General features: G+C 36.6%; 2 protein-coding genes and 1 long non-coding RNA gene across 8 annotated transcripts; 1 reads left to right on the top strand and 2 right to left on the bottom strand.

Moving 5' to 3' along the window:
* Nucleotides 1-442: 442 nt before the first annotated feature.
* LOC110692514 lies at nucleotides 443-2,107 on the top strand. The gene is made up of 2 exons (XR_002505480.1): nucleotides 443-1,795; nucleotides 1,900-2,107. It is a non-coding gene; the product is annotated as an uncharacterized LOC110692514 (long non-coding RNA).
* Nucleotides 2,108-2,279: 172 nt separating this feature from the next.
* On the bottom strand, nucleotides 2,280-5,704 carry LOC110692512. Of its 6 annotated transcripts, none has more exons than XM_021869543.1 (8): nucleotides 5,496-5,704; nucleotides 4,797-4,836; nucleotides 4,677-4,715; nucleotides 4,501-4,569; nucleotides 3,742-4,427; nucleotides 3,510-3,650; nucleotides 3,342-3,419; nucleotides 2,280-3,242 (listed from the first exon to the last, which is right to left on the bottom strand). In XM_021869543.1, the coding sequence occupies exons 5-8, from the start codon at nucleotides 4,144-4,146 to the stop codon at nucleotides 3,156-3,158; spliced, it is 711 nt and encodes a 236-aa protein (XP_021725235.1). In that variant the 5' UTR covers nucleotides 4,147-4,427; nucleotides 4,501-4,569; nucleotides 4,677-4,715; nucleotides 4,797-4,836; nucleotides 5,496-5,704; the 3' UTR covers nucleotides 2,280-3,155. The 6 variants fall into 6 exon arrangements, with proteins under 6 accessions (XP_021725235.1, XP_021725237.1, XP_021725236.1 ...); XM_021869545.1 differs by having other exon boundaries at nucleotides 4,501-4,560; XM_021869544.1 differs by having other exon boundaries at nucleotides 4,803-4,836.
* A 2,104-nt stretch (nucleotides 5,705-7,808) lies between these two features.
* On the bottom strand, nucleotides 7,809-24,452 carry LOC110692511 (haloacid dehalogenase-like hydrolase domain-containing protein At2g33255). The gene is made up of 5 exons (XM_021869542.1): nucleotides 23,955-24,452; nucleotides 20,578-20,620; nucleotides 18,608-18,668; nucleotides 14,452-14,586; nucleotides 7,809-8,410 (listed from the first exon to the last, which is right to left on the bottom strand). Exons 1-5 carry the CDS (start codon nucleotides 24,304-24,306, stop codon nucleotides 8,246-8,248), a joined length of 756 nt encoding a protein of 251 aa, XP_021725234.1. The 5' UTR covers nucleotides 24,307-24,452; the 3' UTR covers nucleotides 7,809-8,245.
* Between the last annotated feature and the right edge of the window lie 785 nt (nucleotides 24,453-25,237).

Genomic DNA, 25,237 nt, shown 5'->3' with positions numbered 1-25,237 from the left:
AACAGCTACTCCGATGACCTTAACTGGCTAAATTGTAACCTCTTATTAAGCAAATTATATTATTAATGGTAGAGCTCATTATCTACTTAGTATTTTTTTTTTTTTTGAATTTGGTCAAACTTAATCAAATAACTCAAATTAATCAAGAAATAAAAGTACGAACAAGATATTCATCAATTATAAATTGCATGGTTATCTTCTTGATATATATTTTTTTTATTTTGGGTACGGAAAAGACCCCATTTTATTATCTTTAATCTACTCTTATCTTTTTTACTTATATTCAATGGTTAAATAAATCGCAAGTAATAATCTCTTAATAAAAGGTAAGGTAAACAATAACCCGTCTGGATTATCTTTTGGGAAAATCGCACAACAATTGCATCCATTTACCAGCTGTGAATTGATAAAAAAAAATTAGGATAAGGACAAACCAACTAATTAGCTAATGTAACTTGATTGCTGAAGTACCCCAATTGTCAATAGTGTAACGAAATGGTTATAGTTGTAACCTAACTAGAAACTTAAGCAAGATTCGAGAATCCTAAGCCCTAGTATCCCTATTCATAGGTAGTAATCCAAAAAGAATAGTAAGTTGGGCCCCACCACCCTCCATATCATCCATCCCCCCTCTATAAATTGATGGGTAGCTGAAAATACTCTTATTCAACCACTACCCCAGTTCTAAATCTAAATTCTCTGTTGTTATAAAAAAAAACAACCCCCACTTTTCCATTAAAAAAAAATAGAAAAACCAACCCTCATGGCATACCCACTTGGTTTTTATGAGAAAGAAGTAACAGAGGCTTTCCACTGTTTTGACCACAACCACAACACACAACACACAGCCAGAGATCGATTTCAACAACTACATTTACTTCTATAGTAACACTGGCCGTCTTACCACTAAGGTCGTTGATCACGAGACCCTGAGAGACATTTTAGCAAAACTTGAGGAGAGACAGGGCCTCCTCGACAAGCTGATGATGGTTGAAGAGTACGGTATTGTCTACCCTGCTCACTTTCCCAATGTTGCTGATGTCATAGCGTTGCCGACGGTGCAGGCTGCCATACGGGAGTTAGAAGAGGGGCCTGTTGAGTACGAAGGGGTTACTCCTTTTGTTCCCAAATTGATTAACCCCTTAATTGATCCCAAGCCTGTCCTTGCTCGTGCTGGGCCCATTTATTCGATTCGAAACGAAGCCATCGACTGCAACTTTGGGTGCTACTCGGATGAGATATTGTTCTTCCAGGTAAATACTTTGTGCTTTGTGTACTTGGAAGTGTGTATATTTATAAGTTTATCGAGGAAGATCCATCTAGTCGATACCAATTTGAACTTCACGGTCTTCCGGGACAAGTTTATCGAGGAAGATCCATCTAGTCGATACCAGTCAGTGAAGCTGGTTCCCTAAGTTGGAGAAGGGGATGTCAAATTGGAGGTGGGAGCAAGTGCTGTGCTGTGGAATGGCGGCCATATCACAAGGCCTTCTTTTGGACCGCATTTTGATGAAGTTATCAAAACACACAAGCCAATCTTGATGATTATTACTGAGGTGGGGGCACAATCAACTAACTGTGAGAGGGTGCTCAAAGGACTCAACACATCCATGGCTTGGAAGGTTGATGATGGTAAGGGAGCAACTGGAGGATGTGTCGTGCTGTGGGATCCATGTAAGGTTCAGAGTGAAGTTATTGTGGCTGATAAGATCTACAAGATTGATCTTCGCATAGTAGGATCTGTGTGTGGTGTGGGGATGAATTAAGGACCGAGTAATCTGAAGTTAAATGTAAGGTAATCAAGTCAGAAGTGGTTAATATACTGTGTCAATTTTTTATTTTTTTGCCTTTAGGATTTATGGTCTGACCTCTCACGTTTGTTGTCTTGTTGTGCCGCAGGTGCTTCTGTTGTGTTCCATAGGTTGCTGTCTGTTCCAGAGGAAGATGTTTCCTACTATGTACTAGATTATGTACTTTGTTTAGGGTGTTATGTACTAGAATTCCGATTTGTGTCTTCTATTAGTGTGTGTTTAGGGTATGAATTATTGTATTAAACTCTGTTATGTGGGTTAGACTCTTAACTATTGGGTGGTATGTGCTTTTATTATTGTGATGTGTAACATATTATGTGTTTTATTGGGTTTGTGTTTTATTACGTGTTTTAAAGCACCTCAAACTATGATAAACCTAATTACACGAAAATGTTAGGAAAATATGAGTCAATCACAAATACAAGGTTATCCAAAAAAAAAAAAGGAAAATATCAAAACGAAATAAACATATAGGTTGAGGTTATTCCAATTTGGAAAACCGAATAAATACGAATTGCATACAGAGGTAAACTAGTAACCCAAAATGGGTTAGAGTCTAAGCCATAAACATTGCAATTTGAGGACATAATTATTATGAATTTGGGCCTAGTAACAAAGAAGAGGCATTATGCAATCCACAAATACCAAGACAACATTATTGGTGTAAAAGGTTTTAAATGTCTTCAGATTATGGTTTTAAAACAAATCAACTCATTCTTCAAATACTGGTTTAAAAAGTTTTATTTCTTCAAATGTGAGTGTAGGTCTCTTTAACATGAACTAGATTAGGCTCGTGGGGTGGGATGCTTATTTGTGTGTAATATGTACGTAGTAGAAATAATTGATAATTTAAGAAAAATCTAATACATTGATAAATTACTAAAGAGTGGACATTCCAATTGATACAATTTGAATAAAATTTATGAAGTAGGAGAAAAAGATACTAAATTCTTAATTATTTTGATAAAAAAATTAATGATGTCATTATAAGTTTTGGAAATTTTTTTATATTACTTAAGTTATATTAATAGATTTGGGCCTAAAGGGTCAAAATTGAAGCACCCTAATTCCTATTGGAGATTACTTAAAAACATTATGGCTTGCTTTGCCAACAGAAACATTATGTTATGGAATCCATTATGACTTTGGGCCTAAAGCCCAAAAACAGAAACATTATGCTATCCTATGTGACTTTGACATCAAACTCAATTATTAAATGCCTACAACATAATCAACATATGACTTTGGGCCAAGCCCAAAAAACCAAACATTATGCAATCCAAATTGAAGTCATAGGTAAAAGTCATACAGTACATTGACATTATGCAAACCTCCAATGCATTACTAGAACCATGATACACCAGCTCCTTTCGATGCCCGCCTACGCCTCGGCTTAGGAGAATATTTCATATCAGGTAATTCGTCAACCTCCTACAAATGTGGCTAACACAATCAGAAGGATGGACACTGAGGATGCGGTGAACTTCACCACTAATGCAATCTCAAACTGAATGAACTTCCCAAATTTACCTTAGTATTTAGTGCTAGAGGTCCATCTGTATCCCTGGCCTCTAGGGGGTGGGTTTCACCATAAGCAACATCCAACATCTACCAACAACATAAGCATATTCAGTTCCCTTTACAAGACACTTGCAACATTCAAATACAACCATATACTTAAAAAAAAAAAAAACTTACCCCAAGTTTGCCAAAATCAGGAGCATTATTCACACAATCAGCTCTGGCTGCTAAAGCTAACTCATGTTTGCCCCAAACAATCAATCGCGGGAAAGCACCCCAGCGGAGGGGATCCCTATTAAGCCGGTCAAGATAAAGCACCTATAATGACAACCACAACGATTTTTAGCATATGAACAATAAAAGGCAACACTTTACAAACCAAATCGAAGTTCAGAATCAATATACTAACCACAATAAACAACAGACAGCCACCACTACCACCACCATTTCCTTTTGCATCGAACCTCTTTGCGAATGAGGTGACACTAGAAAGAAACTTGGATAACACTAAGCTGCACCAGTCATACTTATCACATTCTATTGCACACGTTACGGCAGGCAATAGATCTGAAGATAGTCGTGGGGACTGTGTAGGACAAAGAACCATAAGCAGCGAAAGGATGAGAAATAATGTCTTAAATTCAACTTCCTCATTGTCTTCCCATTGACCTTCTACCCTATCCATTATAATTGAATTGACATGAATGCCCTTGACACCGTAAACACGGCCTTCATATCTTGTGCATTTAGTTTCCCAATAATAGCCATACCGAGAAATCAGTTCCTCAACCTGTCCCTTGACATTGAGGCTCATATTTTTTTTAAAGGGACACACTTGCCACCATTCGGTATCCCAAATATCCAATACACTTGATTCGGTGACAACTTAAACTCTTTGCCATCCGAGGAGAGAATCTTCCTAAATGGATCCACTCGACGCAGTAGCCAATACGCCAATTGCCTAGGCATATGTATGCCAGAAGCTAAATGAAGAAGGCCACCAAACCCCATTTAAGACACCCACCTCTTCCTTTTGTCATCAAACGTTTGACATATTCTTCCAAATGACTCAACACGGCAGGTCAAATTAGGAGCCTATAAAAATCAAAACAACTGAGTTCAACATATAATGCAATGCACTCCAACACTAAGCATTTATGACACTTACCTTTGTTCTAATTGCCCCCGTTTTTTCTTTCACTTGACCGCCCAGGCTCAACACAGTGTCCTGTATCAACTAAGCAATATAACACTGAATAATACACATATTCAACAAAACTGACAAATGCACATATTCAACAAAACTGACATAAGGTTCAACTATTTGTAATGCAAATAGCATACCTTCTCTTCCAGCTTCCTTCTCGAGCTTGCACATGCAGCCTACAATGTACATTAGCTCAATTAGTGCGCATTTGCCCATGTATTACATACTAATAACATGCTTTAAATGTGAAATCATACCTTCACCTCCAATTTCCTTTTCTGATACTCAGTCCCTCTCCTGGATTGACATTGGATGGAATAACAAATCAAAGTGATGACTAATTTGGGAAACACACATCTGAATTCTACTAGTAACACTAATTCCACATTATAGTAGCACTAAATCTACCATTTAATATTGAATTGATTTCCAAGTTAGCATGTTCCGGCAAAAAAAAATTCAAGTTCACTCGCAAACAAACTTGAATTTCCAATTACAAATTCAGCTACTAGCACATGATATATGCGAGTAAGGTCTTGGCAAACAAAATTCAAGTTCACTCGCAAACAAACTTCAATCTCAAATTCAAAATTCAAGTTCACCCGCAATCAACATTCAATCGGCAATCAAATCTACATTTCGAGTTCACTCGCACTCAAAAATTCAATTTCATACTTCACTTACAAATTCAACTACTAACACATGATACATCCGAGTAAGGACGTGGAAATCAAAATTCAAGTTCACTCGCAATCAAAATTCAATCGGAAATCAAAATTAAAGTTCACTCGCACTCAAAAATTCAATTTCAATCGCAATCAAAAGTCATTAGCTATCAAACTCGCCGTGAAAAACATTAGCTATCAAAATCAAAATCGCAATCAAAAATCCGCCACGAAACCCTAGCTCGAAATCAAATTCAAGTACATTAAGCAAGTTCCGAGTGAAAAACGTACCGTGAAATCCGCAACGAAACCCTAGCTCGAAATCGACGACCACCGACGACATAGCTCGAAATCGACGAGACCACCGACCACCTAGGTACCACCAACGACCACACAATAAAATGCCGAAAGACATTTGAAGGAATAGGATGAATAACACAGAAACTTGACAAGCAGGAGTGTGATGAAGAAACATTGTATAGCAGCAGAAGTTTGAACAAGAAAATATAACACGTGTCAATCAATTTTTCCTTCATGGGCACGTGCCGTTACAATTATTAAATTGGGGAGAGTAAGGGTAGGTAAGAGGAGTTAACCATGGTTAACTTTGTCCCGTTAACGCCAAAGTAACTGAGAAAATCCGTCAAACAAATGTTGCCTACATTGCCCTTACCTTTTCAGTCGAAAAGACGAAAGTACCCTGTTATAAACAAACATGGTTTCTATCAGATATCAACTTGGATTTTCCGTTAATTATTAGCTTGGAAATTAATAATAACTCGAAAAATCCTTCAAAAATTTTTAAAGGCAAAAGCTAACGAACATCTCGAAGATATTAGATAAAATAACAAAAAGAAAAAAATACGGAGTATTAAATTAAAATGAACATTAATTACACTGATCGACGAGTGATTTTGTGTTGAAGAATAAACTTCTCAAGTGTCACCACATGTAAGTGTCCCACATTGGTTGAAGAAAAGAGAATTTATAAGGCTAAGGGGCTACTCTTCCTATTGCCATATGATTTTGGGATGGAACCTCCTTTGATCTTGTGAAGTTAATTCTCTCTCTTGGTTTGCGGGTGCGGCCCAAGCCCGCGTTTATCATTTTGTCATGCATTCCCAAATTAAGACCATTTTAAAATATATTTTAAATACTTATCTAACGCCCCAAAGACATTCATTAACAAGATTCGATAAATTATTTAACAATCCAAGAACGATTTCCATAGAATATGCTCTTCTTTTTTTCTTTTTTATTTTTTTATAACTTATTTCCAAATATATATTTTTTAAAATATAATTTCCCAATAAACTTTTCACGTCAATAAAACTAACCAGATTTTTATAACATAAAACCATTGTACTTGAAATAAATTCACCCCATTCAACCATTCAGACATCTAATACCACTATTTTTTTTAAAGAAATACCACTAATTCAGAGGTTTTGTTCAAGAAAAATTTATGGTTATGAAGTGCACCAGTATAAGGAAAAAAAAATTGAATTTTGTAACGGCCGACATTATTAGGGGATTCCCATACACAATTTTACCGAGTACATGTCATTACTTACTTAGCTTTCATTCTCTTCACTTTATTTTTTCTAAACTAAAATTAACAATTTTATTGAAAAATTAAAATTTATTTTTATTAATTCTATATTATTTTTATTTTTTAAAGTTACTGATTTTTATTGGTTAAAAATTATGTTTATCAAACCACACTTATTATTGGGGCCATTTGGTTGAAGTTTTTTGAATGGATTGAAATGGAGTTACAGTCTATTCCATTCATATATTGTTTGGTTAGACATTTTAAGTTTGGAATCTCATACCAAGAGGAGTCTAACTCCACCCCATTCCCCTAGAAACCCATACCCACCTCACCCCATAAGATTCACAATCCATTTCTTTAATGAAATCTATAAACCATTCCAAAATAAAAACCAAACAAATTTAGACAAGTATAGGGTTTAAAATCTATACAACCCTAGTATGAGATCCCATACCAATCCATTCTAGTATAACGAACCAAACGACTGTTAAATTTAATGAATATTTTTTTTTAAAAGATAAAAACAACAGAAGAGATAAATGTAATCGGAACAGATTCTCACATGCTTTGGAGAATGATTTATGAAAGGTGGTGTGAAAAAACGGAATAGCTCAGAAAGAGAGAGAGTCATAAAAAGCATTGCATCAATGACACTTTCTTGAGATCTCTGGTGTCAGGCTCAACCACACAGCTTCCCAATAGAATGACTTCTCTAATTTAAGGCATTCCCATGTAGGAAAATGGTGCTTTGTACACTGAAATTGTCATCAGAATTTTTTAATTTTGTTTTTACTTATTTTTTTAAAAAGAAAAAGAAATGCAATTATGAGCTCGGTTCGTCAAGTACACTGCACACTTGACTGCTTCACCCCAGAATGTCTTAGGAAGATTGTACATTCTAAGCTTACGTCTCACATTCTCCACAATGGTTCTGAGGTGCTGCTGTTATAATGTAGCTACAAACTAGTATAACTCAATAACACGAAAACAGAGACTAAAATTTAAGAGATACCAAAGGCAAATAAAGTTTTAGAACTAGAAAAACCAAATAAATAATTCTCATGTTTGAGCGCCTTTGTCATTCTGAATGTCATCAATATGATATGCACAAATCAAGCTGCCAATATAACTAAGAATCCAGGAGGAATGTCCTGCAACAGCAAATCTAATATCACACAAAGTACAATATTAGGAAATTTCTCAATTTTTCGCCCAAATATGAAAGCACATATTTAGCAATCTAGACAAGACAGAAAATATGTTCTTAGTATGGAGTATCATAATCTACGAAGAAATGCCAAGTTTGAATGCGGCAATATTCTTCAATTTCAATCACAATCACTTCGTATCCATTTCTATAAATTGCCTCGGATATTGAAGATGCTCATGTGAGAACCTTCAAACAGCTAAAATAATTTTTTGTAGCCGGAAGCACACAGCTTAAGCAATTTAGCTGTTAACTTACTCGACATAGGGCTCAAGCCCATTATGGTCTCAAGTCAAAATGTGTTTCCAGCAATGACAGAACTTCTGTGAGAGTAGAAACCTTAAAATCTGGTTTGTGGTCAACTGAAGCAAACTCAGGAGAGTCATACCTCCCAGTTTCATCAAGCAAGCATGTGTATGCTCCTGCTCTTTTCCCACAAGCTACCTGTCAGAAAAGGAAATTGAAAGAAATATTACAACACATACACAAAGGAGTAGGTATGTTGGTTCTTTTCTCTCTCTTTATGGGAATTATCCATGACAACTCTTGAAGTTTTGCATAATCAAAATATATACTTCATACTATGAAATTTTCCTAGTACCTCTAGGTTAGTGTTTCAAATCTGGAGAGCATTAATGGAGATTACAAAGTAAAGAGATCAGCGTTGCTCTATCTCCAATCCTCCCCATGTCTCTTTTCATTTGGAGATCATTGGACTCGGTTATTGTCCTCATCAACCCGAGTTTGTCTTTGCAAAAAATGTGCTGAACCTAATGCTTATCATTGAATACTTGATACTCCCTTCTAATTACCACAACCATAGCATATTGCTGGCCACCATCACTGGGCCTTCTATGAATTAGCTCGATTTCTTTGAAAGAAACTATGTTGTGATCTGTATTCGAATTTACTTGTCCAGTTCAGGTTTTCCCTCACTAGGATGCTTTTTTAGAGAGCTTGCTGGATATTTGATAAACTCTCCTATACTTGAGGATTAATTTTGACAATGGTTTCAGACTTTAGGGGTTGAAAATAAGGCTTTGTTCTAGAATCTACGTAGTATTTCAATTTTTTCCTTGTGATCTCTGTGTTGAAAACTTTGAAGTGGACTCGGTGAAATTTTTTCTACATGTGGTCCATCTTGTTGCTTCTACTTTTAGAGGGAAAGAGATGAAGACAAAACGAAGAAAGAATGGTTTGGGGAGAGGGGTTGATGGAGGATAAGCAATGAAGGAAGATGGAGGAAGAGAGAAAAGGTGAAGAGAACCTTAAGTTACCATAGATGACCATAAAAGATGACGGCAAAAAGAGAAGGCTAAATCTGTGAGAACTAGTTTACTATCATGCAATGGAGCAGTGTTATGCCTTTTCATAGTAGATAGTACGCAAATTCACAATGCTTAAATAACCTTTATTTACACATTCTTCTCCTTCAGCTTATTTTCCAAGTACAACATTACTCATAATTTAAGAAGCTATTTTACATGGACACGGCAAAATTGCTTCCATACCCAGGTTGATTCTACCCGACACAGACCCGAGTATATATTCTGTTCTGGATACAGCATCTGGTTGTCGGAATGGCGATGTTATCAAAGAAGAAGATAAAGGATTTTGCGATTAGCTTTCATCGGGTTCTTCGTTATTCTCACTTTCTTCCTCTATTATTACTACTATTCCTTTATTATTACTTATGTAGTCCCAACTAGCTAAGGCTTTCATGAGTATGTGATTAACTTTCTTACATTCATTATCATAATCTGTGTTACTGGGACTCTTCATATCACCTCACGTACCCGTGTCGGACCCTCGACACTCGGACATGGGTGGGACACTTAGACACTTTATTTTAGTTCGAAATCATGGAAATTTTTCACAAAATAGCCAGGTCGGACTCTTGGACACGTATTCGTGCTGGACACGGGTACCCGAGTTCAAGTAACATAGATCATAATAGCCTAATTCTCCACAAGATCAACACATGCATGGCCTAATATTTTCTGGAGAAACCTATTGTGCTTATTGTAATTCTTCCAATAGGTTTTTCCTCTTGGGTCTATCAAACTTATTTTTCTTGTAATATTTCTTCTTGTTATAGCTTTTTCTTTCACATCCATAATTACTTGGGAAATCCTAACAAGTTAGAGATTGTTTATTCAATTGTCGAGTTCTTGCTACTTCTCTACATTTCTTTCAATCCATTTTCTTAGGAAAAAAATTCTTTTACCAAGGGCATCCCTAGCTATGTATTTTTCTCTCCGATAGTTTTCACTAATTTCTTCATTAATTGGGCTTGGTAATTTATCATAGAAAGCTCCAAGGTTTGGTCATTACCAATTTTATAATATGTATCTCAAACTCCATAATATAATTCTCAACAAAGTTTATATTACATTTTGATAGATTGCTCAATTTTCATTGATATTCCATTGTTTTTTAATTAGGATCAGTTCTCAGACCTATTAATTTTAACTCGATGCATTGACATAATTGTCTAACATTCTAGTAGGAGACTCACTAGCTCTTAATGCTGTTATAACTTTGTCGTCTACCCCATAGTACCAATCTTCTACGCAATCATAAAAACTATGCTCCATATAGTTTAAGAAATTTCTAGATCTCCATTCAGCATTTAAGTTTAGTACACTACTCATACTCTTTTTCCAGTTATCTATGACTTCTTGCCTATCTCTAATACCATCTAGTTTGACTTTACTCCCTCCATATTACATTAATTGCTCCACTTCTCTGGACACGAAGATTTAGGAGGAATAGTAGAAAGTATTATTTTATGATTGAAGTGGGGTTGATTGAAGAATAAAAAATCTGAAAAACCAAAAGTGAGTATAATTGGGGAGAAGAGAGAATATGAAAATTATTAAATTATGATATCCACTACTCCAACTAGTAGAGAGGAAAATAGTAAAATATTGTTAAAAGTTTCCAAAAAAAAAGGAAATAGGGCAATAATTTAAATACGTCCGCAATAGAGAAGTGAAACAATTAATTAAACTATAGGTTTGACTAATAGGTTCAAGAGTTCTTCTTGTTTAGGTATAGGATTTGGCATGACCATGTGTTAGAATCCAACTCCTTTTGATGTATTTGTTTCCCTTTAGACGCTTTCTTAGAGTTTAGTTTATGTTTTATAGGCCTTAGGTCCTATTATTGTGTTATTGTCACTTCAGTGTTCACTAGGGATTCTATGCATAAACTACATTAAGCTCTTTAGAGGGCGAATGATTAATGAAATCTTAAAGCCTTCTACCAAGTGTTGCCTTGTTTTATGCTTGTTTGTTGTTAGACCTTTATAAATATTGTGTCTTACTTGCATATTAGCTCCCCTCCAACCCAACTTGATGCGCTAAGGACTCGTGGTTCGGACCCGCTTGTGCCCGCTTTGAAGTATCGGCCGTCACAAGCCCCGACCACCCGCACTCCGTCGCCCAGATAGACGCGAGTGCTCCTGAGATTCTATTACTCACAAGCCTCTCTTCCGCTCAAGGTTAGCGTTCTTGCCGCCAAAAGGCTAGAGCGCGCCGCACGTTTCAAGGCCCAAACTCTCGGACCGTGACAGTTGGTATTAGAGCCGAGGCTCAAACCTTGTCGCAAGCAACCCGTGTAGGCACCAAGGAGGGCTACACGAAGATGGAATTTGTAGAAGAAAGGCTCGCTTGGCTCAAGGAGAAGGCGGACAAATGGGCCGAGCTCCAAGTCATTGTACATGAGAAAGCCGAGCAAATTGTGAAATTGATGGCTGATAGAGATGCCCTCCGCGAACAATTGCAATTTGTTCAAGGACAAGCCGACGAAGCACTTGAGAAATGTGCTACCTTGACGCGCGCTGTGGGCGGAGACGCACTGGGTGTTGGTGTGGCGAAGATCAAGCCGCCCAAACCTCGCGACTACAGTAGCTCTAGAGACGCTAAAGAAGTTGATAACTTCCTCTTCGACATGGAGCAGTACTTCCGAATATGTCAACTGAGTGACGATCAAAAGGTGGATACTGCCATCATGTACTTGTCCGAAGATGCTAAGCTGTGGTGGCGCACCAAGCATGCAGACATCGAAGCAGGAAGGATAAAGATTGATACATGGGCGGAGTTCAAAGAGGAACTCAAAGCATTTGTTGCGCGGATGAAGTTGCAAGAGTGCCGTCAGATGGGTTCTCTTCGCGACTATGTTAAGGAATACTCGGCGATAATGTTGGACATCACAGACATGAATGAGAAAGATCGTGTGTTCAACTTTGTCAACGGGTTAAAGGAATGGGCGCAGCGAGAGATTTTGAGGCAGAATATTGATACCCTCGCTGCTGCTATGTGTGGTGCTGAGAGATTGATGGACTACTCAGTCGGGAAGGGTCGTCAATCCGAGAATAATTCAAGTGGGACGTCAACACGCTCTAACAGTCCGTCTCCAAGCTCTCCAAAGGGTACAGAGAATGGCTCACGAGTATCGTCCAACACCATTGATACATATCATAGAAGAAGTGGAGGAGGTGATGCCCAGAGACAAACATCTACCCCCTCCCACAACTCAGGAAACTCAAGGGCCGGCACATCCTCGGCAAACACAAGGGCGATAAACTGCATACTTTGTCGAGGTCCACACAAATAGTGGGATTGCGAGCATAAAGAACTTGACAAGATCCAAAAAAGATTGTCATCCATGTCCGTTCAGGAGGCCACATAAGAGACTAGCAGCGACGAGGAGCCCACATACAGGATGGGTTCCATACGACGCCTGAGTGCAATGAGAATGATAGCATACCTTCGGCAATGCGAGTGATGGAGCCAGAGAAGAAGGCAACATTGAAGGAACAAGCTCGCACTAGAAACCCAGAGAAGCGGGAGATGAAGCCCATGGAGTGGCAACATCTCAGATACACACCCGCCAAAACCAAAATCAGACACGAGGAAGCAGCTCTCCATCAGAACCAACAAGATTCAGGAGGAAAAAGATGAAGCTCTCAACAAATTGTTCGAGCAGAGCCACCCCAGAGACAAGCTCCTCGGCAACAACGAAGATCCACCTCCAGAGTCATCGAAGATTAAAGAAGTCAGCCGCATCAACGGCACACCAGAGACTCAAGATAGTTAGGATTTTCTTATTTTGGTTGTAACTCTTGTAAGTTGACGAGGTCGTCGATAGCTTAAGTGGGGGAGGATGTTAAAATTCAACTCCTTTTGATGTATTTGTTTCCCTTTAGATGCTTTCTTAGAGTTTATTTTATGTTTTATAGGCCTTAGGTCCCATTATTGTGTTACTGTCAGTTCAATGTTCACTAGGGATTCTATGCATGTATTACATTAAGCTCTTTAGAGGGTGAATGATTAATGAAATCTTAAAGCCTTCTACCAAGTGTTGCCTTGCTTTATGCTTGTTTGTTGTTAGACCTTTATAGATATTGTGTCTTACTTGCATATTAGCTCCCCTCCAACCCAATTTGATGCGCTAAGGACTCGTGGTTCGAACCCACTTGTGCCCTCTTTGAACTATCGGCCGTCACAAGCCCTGACCACCCGCACTCCTGAGATTCTATTGCCCGCTTGTGTTGCTTTGTGCTCACAAGCCCCTCTTCCGCTCAAGGCTAGCGTTCTTGCCGCCAAAAGGCTAAAGCGCGCCGCACGTTTCGAGGCCCAAACTCCCGGACCGTGACACCATGACACTTTCATGATATGTATCTTGGTCGTGTGCAACTTCCTTCTCCTTGATACCTAGGTCTAGTAATAACATTGTTTAAAATTTCACATGATTACTTTCATTGATAATTTCTTCTCCAATTTCATTATTATACATCACCAGTTTTCCTAGTTTATTATCAATTTTTTGTTGCATAATTTCAATAGGTAGAATCATACCATCTAGTTTCATTAATCCCATTTGTTGATATAATTTTCTTTTTAAAAATTGTAGTTACTTCCTTCTATTTCATTATCAGAAGCAACCCATTGTTTTGAATTTATCTTCTTAGTCTCATATATCAAATAAAGTCTGCAACTCTTTGTAACAGTTAGGTTCATTGTTTATCTCTTGTTCAACAATTAACTTTTTAGGAAGTGCTACAGAGATATTTTTAATCTTTCTAAGTTTTGGAAAGGTTATTTATTTTCCTTATATTTATAAGGGATTATTTATTCTTTACTTGGACTTAATTTTATGTTTCTCGTTCATACTAACCTAATATATATTACTGGAATACCTACTTAAAGTGTTCCTCCAAAGATGATATTTAAACCTTTCGGGTTGGTATAAAAAAATGTTTTGCTGGTAAAAAAAATTTCTATACAGATACGGTGTGGACTGTATACATTAGTCTCTTCTATACTACCCAAATTAAGCTGCAATAACATCATCTTAAACTCTTATTTCATTCCACCTCTCAACTATTGGATGTTTTAATCACATAACACCCCACGGGATGTTTGATGAAGAAAGAACTAACCAATTTTAGAAGAGTTTGAGAATAAAAATTCACTCACATCATCTTTGAGGCTATCACCAATCATAATCACTTCATTTGGTTGAACTTCCCAGTTCGAACATATATGTAATAGGGGAGCTGGATCAGGTTTGCAGGGGAGAAATTCCCTGCTCACTGCAGGAGAAAATGTAATCTGCAGAAATTTATATGAAAGTCAAATATTTAGCATCAAGCCAACTTTGTCAAGGTGATTGTCACAAAGCATAATTAAAATCAAACTTAAACTAAAGACAAAAAAATTATTGAAGTGAACCCATATGTTCAAGAAAACAGAACCAAGGCCATGCTGATAAACCCTTATCCGTGACTGGAATTGGGTATATTTGGCGAATTTTCATAGTTATATCAACCTCCTGCCCACAGACCCACCCAACCCCCCCCCCCCCTCTTCCCTGACACACTGAGCATTTCAATGCTCCCATTAGGGGCCATTACCCACCAGCATGATACTCAAATCCTGCAGTTTTCATTGAGTTGGTTTACTTAATTGAACAAATTTACAAAATTCAGTAAGCTAAAGAACCTAATCTTTGAAAAAAATGACAATGACTTCTGTTTAGCTTTTTCCAGAGGTGCGTAGTCTGGGTACTGACTGATTTTCAAAGGAAATTGACCAGAGGGAGTGCTGAAATCCCTTTCTTCTGCAGAAAGATAATGTAAATGCCTGATTTGGTCCTGTTATTCTTATGACAATGACTGAAGAATTATCACCTTGGAGGATTAGTTTTGACCACCATAAAGTCCATTGCTTCCTAAAATCTCTCTAAGTCCACATGCCTCCCTTTTCAGAGCAGAGTATTCAAAGTCTCCCATTTGTATGGTAATATTAAAAAAAAAATAGAAATTGAAAAAATGAAATAAACCAAACAAATTAACTTTTTATTCTAAATTGATTATATAAAGCTCACAAATGGACTGGATGGGCTAGAAACCCAGTAGGGTAAGCCTGATTTTAAGTACTATACTTGTGAGCTATGGCCAATTGTATAAAAAAGCTCAAGGCGCACTGAGGCGATAAGGGATATGCAGCGCCTTGGTGCGCCTCATTGAAGTGAGGCGCACTATATAAATAATTGAAAACAATTGACAGAATTATGCTTCAGGTGCGCCTCATGTGCGCATCGGGTGCGCCTTAGGTGCCTCGGGCGCCTCAGGTGCGCCTTATCAAAATTGCCTCACCCAAGCCAAAAAAGCGCTTACCCCCTATCGCCTTGCGCCTCAGGGCCTAGGCGCACCTTAGGCGCGCTTTTTCAAACACTGCCATGGCACACCTAACATGAATTTGATAATCCTAGTGAATAGCATTTCTGCAATGTATCACATACAGAGTTCATAGTATTCAATGACTTGGCCAGAAAACTACTATTGGATAATGAACTAAAGCTTTCAAAATTCAAATGGCATATTGTTCATTAGAAAGAAGACTAATTGATCTTTCCAACACTAAACTCAATGTGTAAAGGATAATGATATTAGCAATATCATTATCCCTTGTTTTACTCCTTAATTTACACAATTAGATTGATTGTCAAAGAGTTCCCTAACTATTGTCTAATCACTCCAATTCACCAAGACATATACTCTGATGTATCTAGTCATAGTCTAATGCTTACTTATGTACTATAAAAACTCTTATAATCAAGCTTTCCAACATTCTCTTTCTCATAACTCTATCATGGTAACACAGCTTTTGATCCATCTTTTCTTGCTTCCGCTACTACCATAGCTACACTATCGAAACCCTTTGCCGACGCTGACAAATGATGATGATAGTACATAAGTATGCATTAGAATATGACTAGATACATTAGAGTATATGACTAGGTACATTAGACAATAGTTATGGAAATCTTTGACAATCAACCTAATTGTGTAAATCAAGGGATAATGATATTGCTAATATCATTATCCTTTACACGATGCTCTCAGACTAAGAACTATGACCTTTTGAACTTAAAAGTAACAAAATGAAGTGCCATGTGCAATTTGGTTATCCACCATATGTTGATCGCACTATTTTGTAAGTTTGGCTCCATTTTTTCTCCATGTTCGCTTCCTTTAAGTGCTCTATGACACTACATAAACCACAAACCACCTGCCACATGGACTTTCCAATCCTACTTCAGCCCCTATTTACATGTACTAGCTTCAATCTTTCACCCTAATTACTCATGTACTAGCTTCAAACAAGATGGTAGGGTTGATATTAAGTTAGTGGCAAGATTTTTTAGTGACACAAGACTTTTATTTGGACCGAATGGGTACAATTGTTGAAGTTTACTCCCTCCATGTAAATTAATATTTCCACGTCTTACTTTGACTGTAAACATATTCCAATAAGTTTTATTATGTAAATTGTTATTAAATTGTATCAATCTATAAATTAAAATTTCAAATTTTTTTTGTAATTTTAGTTATAGATAATTACACATATTAATGGTCAAATTTGTGTATTAGCAAACATGAACGACAAACTGGGACAATTTATAGTGCCTGTAGTGATTAAATAATTTGGAAGTTTAAACTTGTCTAGACATGGTAGCCTAGGTTCTGTGTTAGAAGTAATTTATTATGCATTTATGCTATATCACAAATACAGGTATTGACCTTTCAACATAGAATATAGTTATAAGAGCAACACTTTAGAGGCATCTGAGTCTAAGTTAATATTAGTCAAATAATAAATACATGAACTACAACCAATATTAAAAATAATAAATACATAAAATTTCGTCTACATTCAAGCACATTGTAAATTCCATTAGTATCAAACATAACAACCAGGATTAAAAGATAAAAATATTAAACAAATTATTTAAACAAACAATTAAGAAATTTATGTACTTTCCCAAGTATATTCAATTTTTTATACATTGATGTAAATTTATGTTAATTGGCATTAAACTTATAAACATAAATTAAATTATTTATTTTTCCTAAACATTACCAAAACTATTTTGGGACTAAGGCTTTGTTGTTGTTGTTTTATTACCAAAACTATTAACATACAACATGAGTGGTGGTTGGATTTAAGCAGGGGATAGAATGATATTTCCTTTATTAATGTGGATGCATCCAAGTATTTTGAACTTTGTTAACCGTGGTTGGATTTAAGTAGGGGGTAGAATGTGTATTTCCTTGATTAATGTGGGCGAATCCAAGTATTTGAACTTTGTTGACCAAATCAACAACGTATTTCCATATGGTAAAATGCTAAGCTTCTTGGTCTAGTTCTCCTTCATCCACTGAGGTGATTGTTCCTATAAATTTACCACTTAGCTAGCCTTAGTACAAAAATTGTCATATTGATTCCCTCGAGTGAAACAAATACTAACAGGTCAAGTACGTGTTAAATTGACAAAGTGCAACAAGACAGTGCAATTGCACAAGACAATAAACAAGATACCTAAAGGTCTGTCCACAACAATCCACAATGAAATTTCAGTTCTATCCAAAATGAACAAATAAATAAATAAATAAATAAATGCAACTTGATGTAGGTTTGACAGATACACACATGGACATTTTAGACTGGATAATTAGATTTAACAATAGAGTATATGTTTGGTGAACCAGAATAGTCATGCAACTATGCCAGACGCCCAAGAAATGCCTTAAAGTCCGTAATAACACCGTGGCGCTCCCTTAAAAATAAGGCTTCCAAAACTTAGTTCTCTTTTATTGAAAAAAAAAAAGAAATTTCAGTCTCAAGATTCCAATGAAATCCCAATGGAAGGTCTGCATCATATGGACCTAAGACTTTGTAAATAAGATCAAGAAGTGTCAAAATAACTTCAATGTTCCAACTTGACAAATCAAATGCAAAGCAGTTTATATAAAAACAGGTTCATCTTTTTACCATTGATGCACAAGACTGACAAGTGACAAAAAGCTCACTGATTTAAAAAATGGCTTAAACTTTTTGCAAATTATTAGAAAGTAGAATGGCAATTTTCCAGCAACATATTTGACCAACTACATCTTGTACATTAGTTTTCTTCTAGGCATAACACCATAACCTGAATAATAACTTTTATTCGCAAATTGCCAGAAAATATGTCGCAGAATATCAGGGATTTGTGACCCCAAAACAACAAAAAGAAACTTACAATACCTGATCCATGTACCTAACATCACACCTAAAAGGCGCTTACCCCGAACCTTTGATGAAATATGTCAACTGAAGGCTTGACATTCCGAGTAATAAGTCCTCTCCTATGAAATGAACATCACACATGGACTCAGAGAATGCAGGGGAAGGTCAGATAAGATTTCCATTTCACACTATTCACAGTAAAGAAAAACTCAGGAAACTCAATTTGAATATCTTAAGAAGGAAATATAAATTACTAACAAAACAGCTGTCTTCGTATTTACATTTGGTCATATTACCAATACTAGAATCCCTTATTAAAGCAACCAAAGATTTGTTTTAATTACATAACTAAACCATACAAAATCCCTTCAATGTCACCTTGTTAACATTCATCATATAATATGACGGAAAAATTGTCTGAAACAACCCCTATATAGGCTATTTTATCAGCAACTACCCTCTTAAAATTTTAACAAAAAAGCTACCCCTAAATATTAAAAGGTTGAGTGGAACTACCCACTTGTATTTTTCGGAAACAAAATCCGACGAGTGGGGCCTATTTCTATTTTTCCCCTAAAAATTTGCCATGAAATGCCAAAGTTGCCCCTATTTCATTATCCCACCCCCCCCCCCCCCAATGACCTTCTTTCTCTTCATAAAATCTCCCTCCTATCTCTCACCTTTCTCTTTTTCAGGACCACAAGAATCCCACTTATTCTTCAATACCATCGGCATCCTCTCTCTCTCCATTCTTACTGAATTATATATGCTACGCATTCATTTTGTTACACCCATTTTTCTAAATTTATTTTGTTCAATCATTAAAAATCAATCTCACAATCTAGGTTTAGTTTCATACTATGTTACTTGGACTCGGGTACCCATGTCCGACACAAATACGTGTCAAAGTGTCCGACCCGGCTATTTTGTGAAAAAATTCCATGATTTTGAACTAAAATGAAGTGTCTAAGTGTCCCACCCATGTGCGAGTGTCGAGGGTCCGACACGGGTATGTGAGGTCAAATGAAGAGTCCGAGTAACATAGGATTCATACTATCATCAATTTCATAGTCAGCGTAGACAATTAAGGATTCTTTCAAGAAAAAAAATATATATCGACTTTTTTGAATTGTCTGGTAATTCGAAGCATATGAACAATGCAGTGAGATATTATTGTAAATTGGGCTTTTTAAAGTAGATTTTATTGTGATGTTTCAATTAAAGTTGTTCATGAATGGACATGCTGCAATTGAAAAAATTAAAAAAAATTATTAAGCCATAAACAATGTATACATTGCCCTAACTTGCAAGCTCCAAATATATTTCAAGTAAGAACCCTAATTTTGTAATTATTAAGCCATAAACAATGTGTTCATAACCCTAAGTTGCGCAATTACAATTAGAAAAACACCACCAATTCCCTCCATTTCATAAAGCCCTAATTTTTATTTCAACTAAGAATCGAAATCAAAAATCGAACATCAATTTATAAGCTATCATTCCTATTATTTAAAACTCCCAATTGATTTCTACTTCTTTATACCATATCCTTATTTGGTAAGGACCCACTACTATTTTATTATTTCTCACTCCTACTAACCCCATTTACACTATTTACTCTTAAATAAGGCACAAGAACATCACTTTGTCATAATCACTATTCACTATATGAGTCAACATGAAACCTACATCTTAAAATCCTAGTCTTCTAATTGTTCAAAGTCAAGATATTTAAATCAGAACTCAAAGAATTATTTGGAATAAAAACAAAATTCATTCAATAGAAAACATAAAGATTAAAGGAAGGGCCTTGTCTACCAATAATCAAGTCACATAAACAAAAATAAAAAATAAAAATAAAATAAAAACTCTGAATTTGTAACACATTTGAAAAGGACATGTTTGGGAAAATCTCATGATTGTAAGCCCAAAGAAAAGCTATACACACCACTTGCTCCCACAAAGTATTAAAAAAATCAAATAACAATTCCGTGAACTGAATAGGAGATAAAAGCAAGTTGAAGTTACCTTAATTTCTTTGAGTCGAGGAAACCACAAAGTTGTGCCGCACCTACACTCACACTTAGTACTAGTCAGAATTAAAACTTTATATAGCTCTATAGAATCAAAACAACATCTAAACTATGGTAAGTTTAGCAACATAAAAAGTTTCAATTGGGTAGAATTGGGGTTGGAGATCCATTAACAAGGTCACACATGAAATTTCCACGCAAAATTACACAAAAATGATTATCTTTTCCATTACCTATGTAAGACCTCATACTAAAAGAGAATTGGGGTTAGAAATCCAATTTACCATGGTCAAACATGAATATACTGTGCAAAATTACAGAAAAATGACTATTACAGAGTATTTCCATTACCTCAATGTATGACCTTATACTGATAGAGAGTCACCAACAATCTATAAGATAAGAGACCAACACAATCTCTACCCAGCCTATTTGCCAGCTTTGTTCTCAGTCATTACACTGTTAAACATACCGTAACTATTAGAATATTGCAAAAAGAAAATCTGTCTTGTTGCATGGGAATTAGTATGCTGTCAAAGAACGCATGCAGCCCCAACACATGGATTATGAATACAAAAATGTACATGTCCACAGCGAGTTCTACAGGTATACTCCAATCAGATGGAACAATTGAATATTTGCTTCAATTGGCTTTAAACTGGAGACAACTTTTGGCAGTACAAGCCATGCAAGATTTCCATTGGTACTGGCCAAGCATTTGATGATTGATGCAATAAACTACAATTTATACAACCATGACTGCAAGAAGGCAGAAAGGTTTAACGTCCTTCACCCAATCTCCTGGATCTTTTCCTCCCATCAACATACGATACTTATCATCAACTCAAGTTATCATTATTTTTTTTGTTTTGATAAGAAGAAAAATATTACTTCGTATAAAACTGCACAAACCAAATTAAGTTCATAAAGAAGACAATGTGTCTTCAAAACAGACTGAAAGTCAACTCCACAAGTTAGCTAAATTCCTCTGTAAGTCTCTTAATGGAGCAATTTGCGAAAGCCCCAACCGCCTTAGCCCACAAAGAAGCTGATAAAACAACGGATCAGTGAAAATGCCTCCAACTACACACACCATTTAATTGCCATAATTGCATTTCACTAAAGTAACTTCTACTCAGTACCATTCTTTCACTTTCCTTCAAAATCATCATTTCCTAAATACCTTCCCTTTAGGCCTTTAAATAAATTATATACAGCTTACTTACCAAAATAATAGCACGCCTTTCCTAATCAGTTCTACATTTGCTCATGGATCACTTAACTATCCAGTCTCATAAACTCTTCAAGAACCATTATTTCTTTAGTTCTTGGTTCCAACCTCTGTAATTTTTCTACTACAAACTCACCATCAGAAGATACAGCCCAATGAACATCAGTAGGGACAGCAATGGTTTATTTACACACAGAATATTTAAAGCTATTCATCAGAAAATATCTTACTTTTGCATGCACCATCAGAAGGTGCACTTATTAATGCATCTTTTATGTCTTAGATAACAAGATTAGAAGAGTGTTTTACTCTTGATAGATAATGCGTAATTAATTAATTGTTATAGGCGGATCATCAAAGTTGTTAGATTATCAAAGATAATTTCCTAAGTGCTATTAAAAGATAATGTCATTAGGTAAAATTATATCGCATAGTAGTCTTGGTACAGCATACTTTAAAAGGAAGCATTGAACATTTGATGCCAGTGGCATTAACACAAGTTACTGTCTAAACTCTGCTGCATGGGGCATGGGGAAACCACTAAACACTAGCTATTTGTTTATGACGAGTCCAAAGCAGTTCCACAGGATTCCAGTATGATTTTTGAGAAAAGAATCAGGAATAAGATGTGCAGCAGTGCAAGTTACAGCAGCAAATAGGTTTGGTAAGATGAACAATGTGCATAAGATAATTATGAAAAATCCCAGTAAGTTTTAATCCATTCACCCATTGGATTCCCCAGTTCAGTACTGACACTACAGCATAAAACATACGCGCATTAATTCTCCCTGCATACTGTTGTCACAGAGTGTGCTACACACTAATAGTACTCTCAGATATGAACTATATATCCACCCCTAAGAGGCTAAGAACTTAACACATGCTTATGCTTATTCACTTAATTTCTGCTTTCTCACACAATTGATTCCCACAGAACATACTTAATGGCCTGAGCAAGCTTTCTGAACTGTAGTGAGTTAGGATTTATCACAGATAGAAGAGAGAGCAAATTCTCTAGACTTTAAAACGTAGAAAAGAGATACGACATATGAACAGCTTTAAAAAGTAGCATCCAGCTCATGATTTAGTTATCCAATAATGGACTCAACTAAATATTTAAAACTTAAAATTATACCATCAACAAAATTATCGCATTGGAAAAATAATATCCTATGGCTAAAACTCAGCACTGGTACCAGGTACATATCCAATAGTCAGACTTAGCTACATTGTGAGAAAAATGCATGTAATTGGTCCAAAATGTGTCAGTGTCAACATTTTGACACAAATAACCAAGGTATAATGAAGAAATCCAATAGCACAGACAAATACGTCCTAAATCATACAATCGATCCCCACATCAAAACAGCCTTAAGCAAGCTTTCTGTAAGGGACTATAAACGAGATGAGTCAGTTTATGTCAGAACGAATAGTGAATCCTCCAGAATTTAAACTCAGAACACAGGTACAGCCTACATACAGCTTTAAAATGTAACAACTAGCTCATAATTCAATTGTCCAATAATGAATTTGTCTAAATTTTGACTGCTTTAGCATAACGTCAACCAAACTCTCACATTAGAAGGTGATCACTTATGTTATTCAGACTCGATAATTTGTAACATATTTAGCATCAAGTGTCCATACCCCTATCAAAGTGTTAACAATTCGACACGGGTACTCGATGTCATATGAAGAGTCTAGGCAACACACATGCCAACTACACCATTATAAAAGTGAACAATGAAATATATTACCTCCGTTTCATTGTGTTCTACTCCGGTGTACCGGTGTCAAGTAAGGTACAAAGTATGTGCTAAAACAGATTAAATTGAAATAATTCGTTAAACGAAGTCATGTTCTACCACCAACACCTCAATAAAAAAAAAATTTAAAAAAAAATATAAGTTACAATAACACAGTATTAAAACCGGCAATATTACTACCTCCGTTACAGGTTATGTGCAACGATTAGATATTTTCCCCCTCTGCTTTATGTCAAATCGTTGCACATCACCTGTAACGGAGGTAGTATAATAAATAATCTCCAGTTTATTAATATAAACGCCAAGAATTATCATCAAACATTATACTCATAATTTATCAAATTCATTAAAAACAAAATTAGAAAACAGACTAACCGGGCATAATCTGGAGACGATCAAGACCTTGGCGCTCGAAATCGGCGATAATTTCATAAGCTTTCTGCTGTTGAACAGGATTCCAAGTCTGAATATGATGCAAAATATCAATTCCAGAAGGATTCTGTGATTTCATTGAATTGTACTGTTCTTCACCCAAAACAGCTTTGTACATTGCCGGAAAATCAATGACTGGAACAGTGAGAGTGCCGTCCATGTCAAACACCACGCCTCTTAGCCTGGCTTTTGAGTTTCCGGTGGTGGCGACGACGGTGGTTCCGGCGGGGGATACGGCGGAGCGTGACATTGGTGGACGGGAAAAGATTGGAGGGCGGGGTAATGACCGGAGCATAATATAAGGAGGAGAGAGAGTGGGAGTAGGGAAAAGTGGCACTTTACAAGCTTTTTATCGGCCAGTCGGCCACCCAAACCCAACTATAATAGTTACGGAGTAATATCTTTATTTTATGAGTGAGTGGAAGCAATCAAGCAAGTACTCTTTCTTATGAGGGAATACGTTAGGAGGATTTATATTAAATCAAGGTCCGCTAAAGTTATAATGCCTTGCGGAATGTTGCTCATTCAAACTAATTCAGCACAAATTTGAGAGTCCCACCTAGCTACGAGATAGGTCACCGTATTACTTGCTCTACGTACATGAGACAAGCTAAACACATGAAAAGATTTACTAAGCCGAACAATATCATCATAAATCAAGCAAATTGGGGAGCATCCATCCACGAGTTGGCGCACCTTATTGACCACATTCACCGCATCACTTTCGATCCATACCTTGTCAATACCCAAGCGTAAGGCCAATTGGCAGCCATAGCGAGCCGCTGCTGCTTCAACTACTTCAATGTTCATGTTCGCAGCAGTTCTCTTGACAGCAGCCCACAAAATGGTACCATTCCAGTCCCTCGCCACCACTCCTAAACCCCCAACAGTTCCATCACCTATGTGAGCATCAATATTTTATTTTACAACACCCTAGGGAGGCTGAACCCACCTGCTAACAGCAGCAGCAGTAGGACAGCCTAATGGCTTAAAGACTTTGGCAGCATACAACCTGTAATCATGCACCATTCTAGTAAAACCCGCAGCAACAAAAGTAACATCAAGAGATGCATTATCATGTACACGTTTGTTTCTGCAAAACCAAATAGCCCACGCAATAGTCAATACATTCCTGAGGTTTCCTTTATCAACCTTCTCAGCCATCCAAAGCAACCACTCGGTGAAAGGAGCTTGACGAGGGGATTCTGCAATAATTGTGGCAAGTT

Source organism: Chenopodium quinoa, unplaced genomic scaffold (assembly GCF_001683475.1).
Source record: "Chenopodium quinoa cultivar QQ74 unplaced genomic scaffold, ASM168347v1, whole genome shotgun sequence".
Lineage (NCBI taxonomy): Eukaryota > Viridiplantae > Streptophyta > Magnoliopsida > Caryophyllales > Amaranthaceae > Chenopodium > Chenopodium quinoa.
Note: the sequence above shows the minus strand (reverse complement) of the source record. Positions and strands in the feature narration are given on the sequence as shown.

What these genes read in the sequence shown, in the direction of transcription:
- LOC110692512 (XM_021869543.1), bottom strand. Translation starts at nt 4,146, where the DNA reads ATGAGCCTCAATGTCAAGGGACAGGTTGAGGAACTGATTTCTCGGTAT. An exon ending in CTGATTTTGGCAAACTTGGG is followed by an intron (nt 3,420 to 3,509) that starts GTAAGTTTTTTT and finishes TGTTGTTGGTAG; the next exon opens with ATGTTGGATGTTGCTTATGG. An exon ending in CTCTAGCACTAAATACTAAG is followed by an intron (nt 3,243 to 3,341) that starts GTAAATTTGGGA and finishes CCACATTTGTAG; the next exon opens with GAGGTTGACGAATTACCTGA.
- LOC110692511 (XM_021869542.1), bottom strand. Translation starts at nt 24,306, where the DNA reads ATGCTCCGGTCATTACCCCGCCCTCCAATCTTTTCCCGTCCACCAATG. An exon ending in TATTTCATCAAAGGTTCGGG is followed by an intron (nt 14,587 to 18,607) that starts GTAAGCGCCTTT and finishes AAATTTCTGCAG; the next exon opens with ATTACATTTTCTCCTGCAGT. An exon ending in GTGATAGCCTCAAAGATGAT is followed by an intron (nt 8,411 to 14,451) that starts GTGAGTGAATTT and finishes CTTTTCTGACAG; the next exon opens with GTAGCTTGTGGGAAAAGAGC.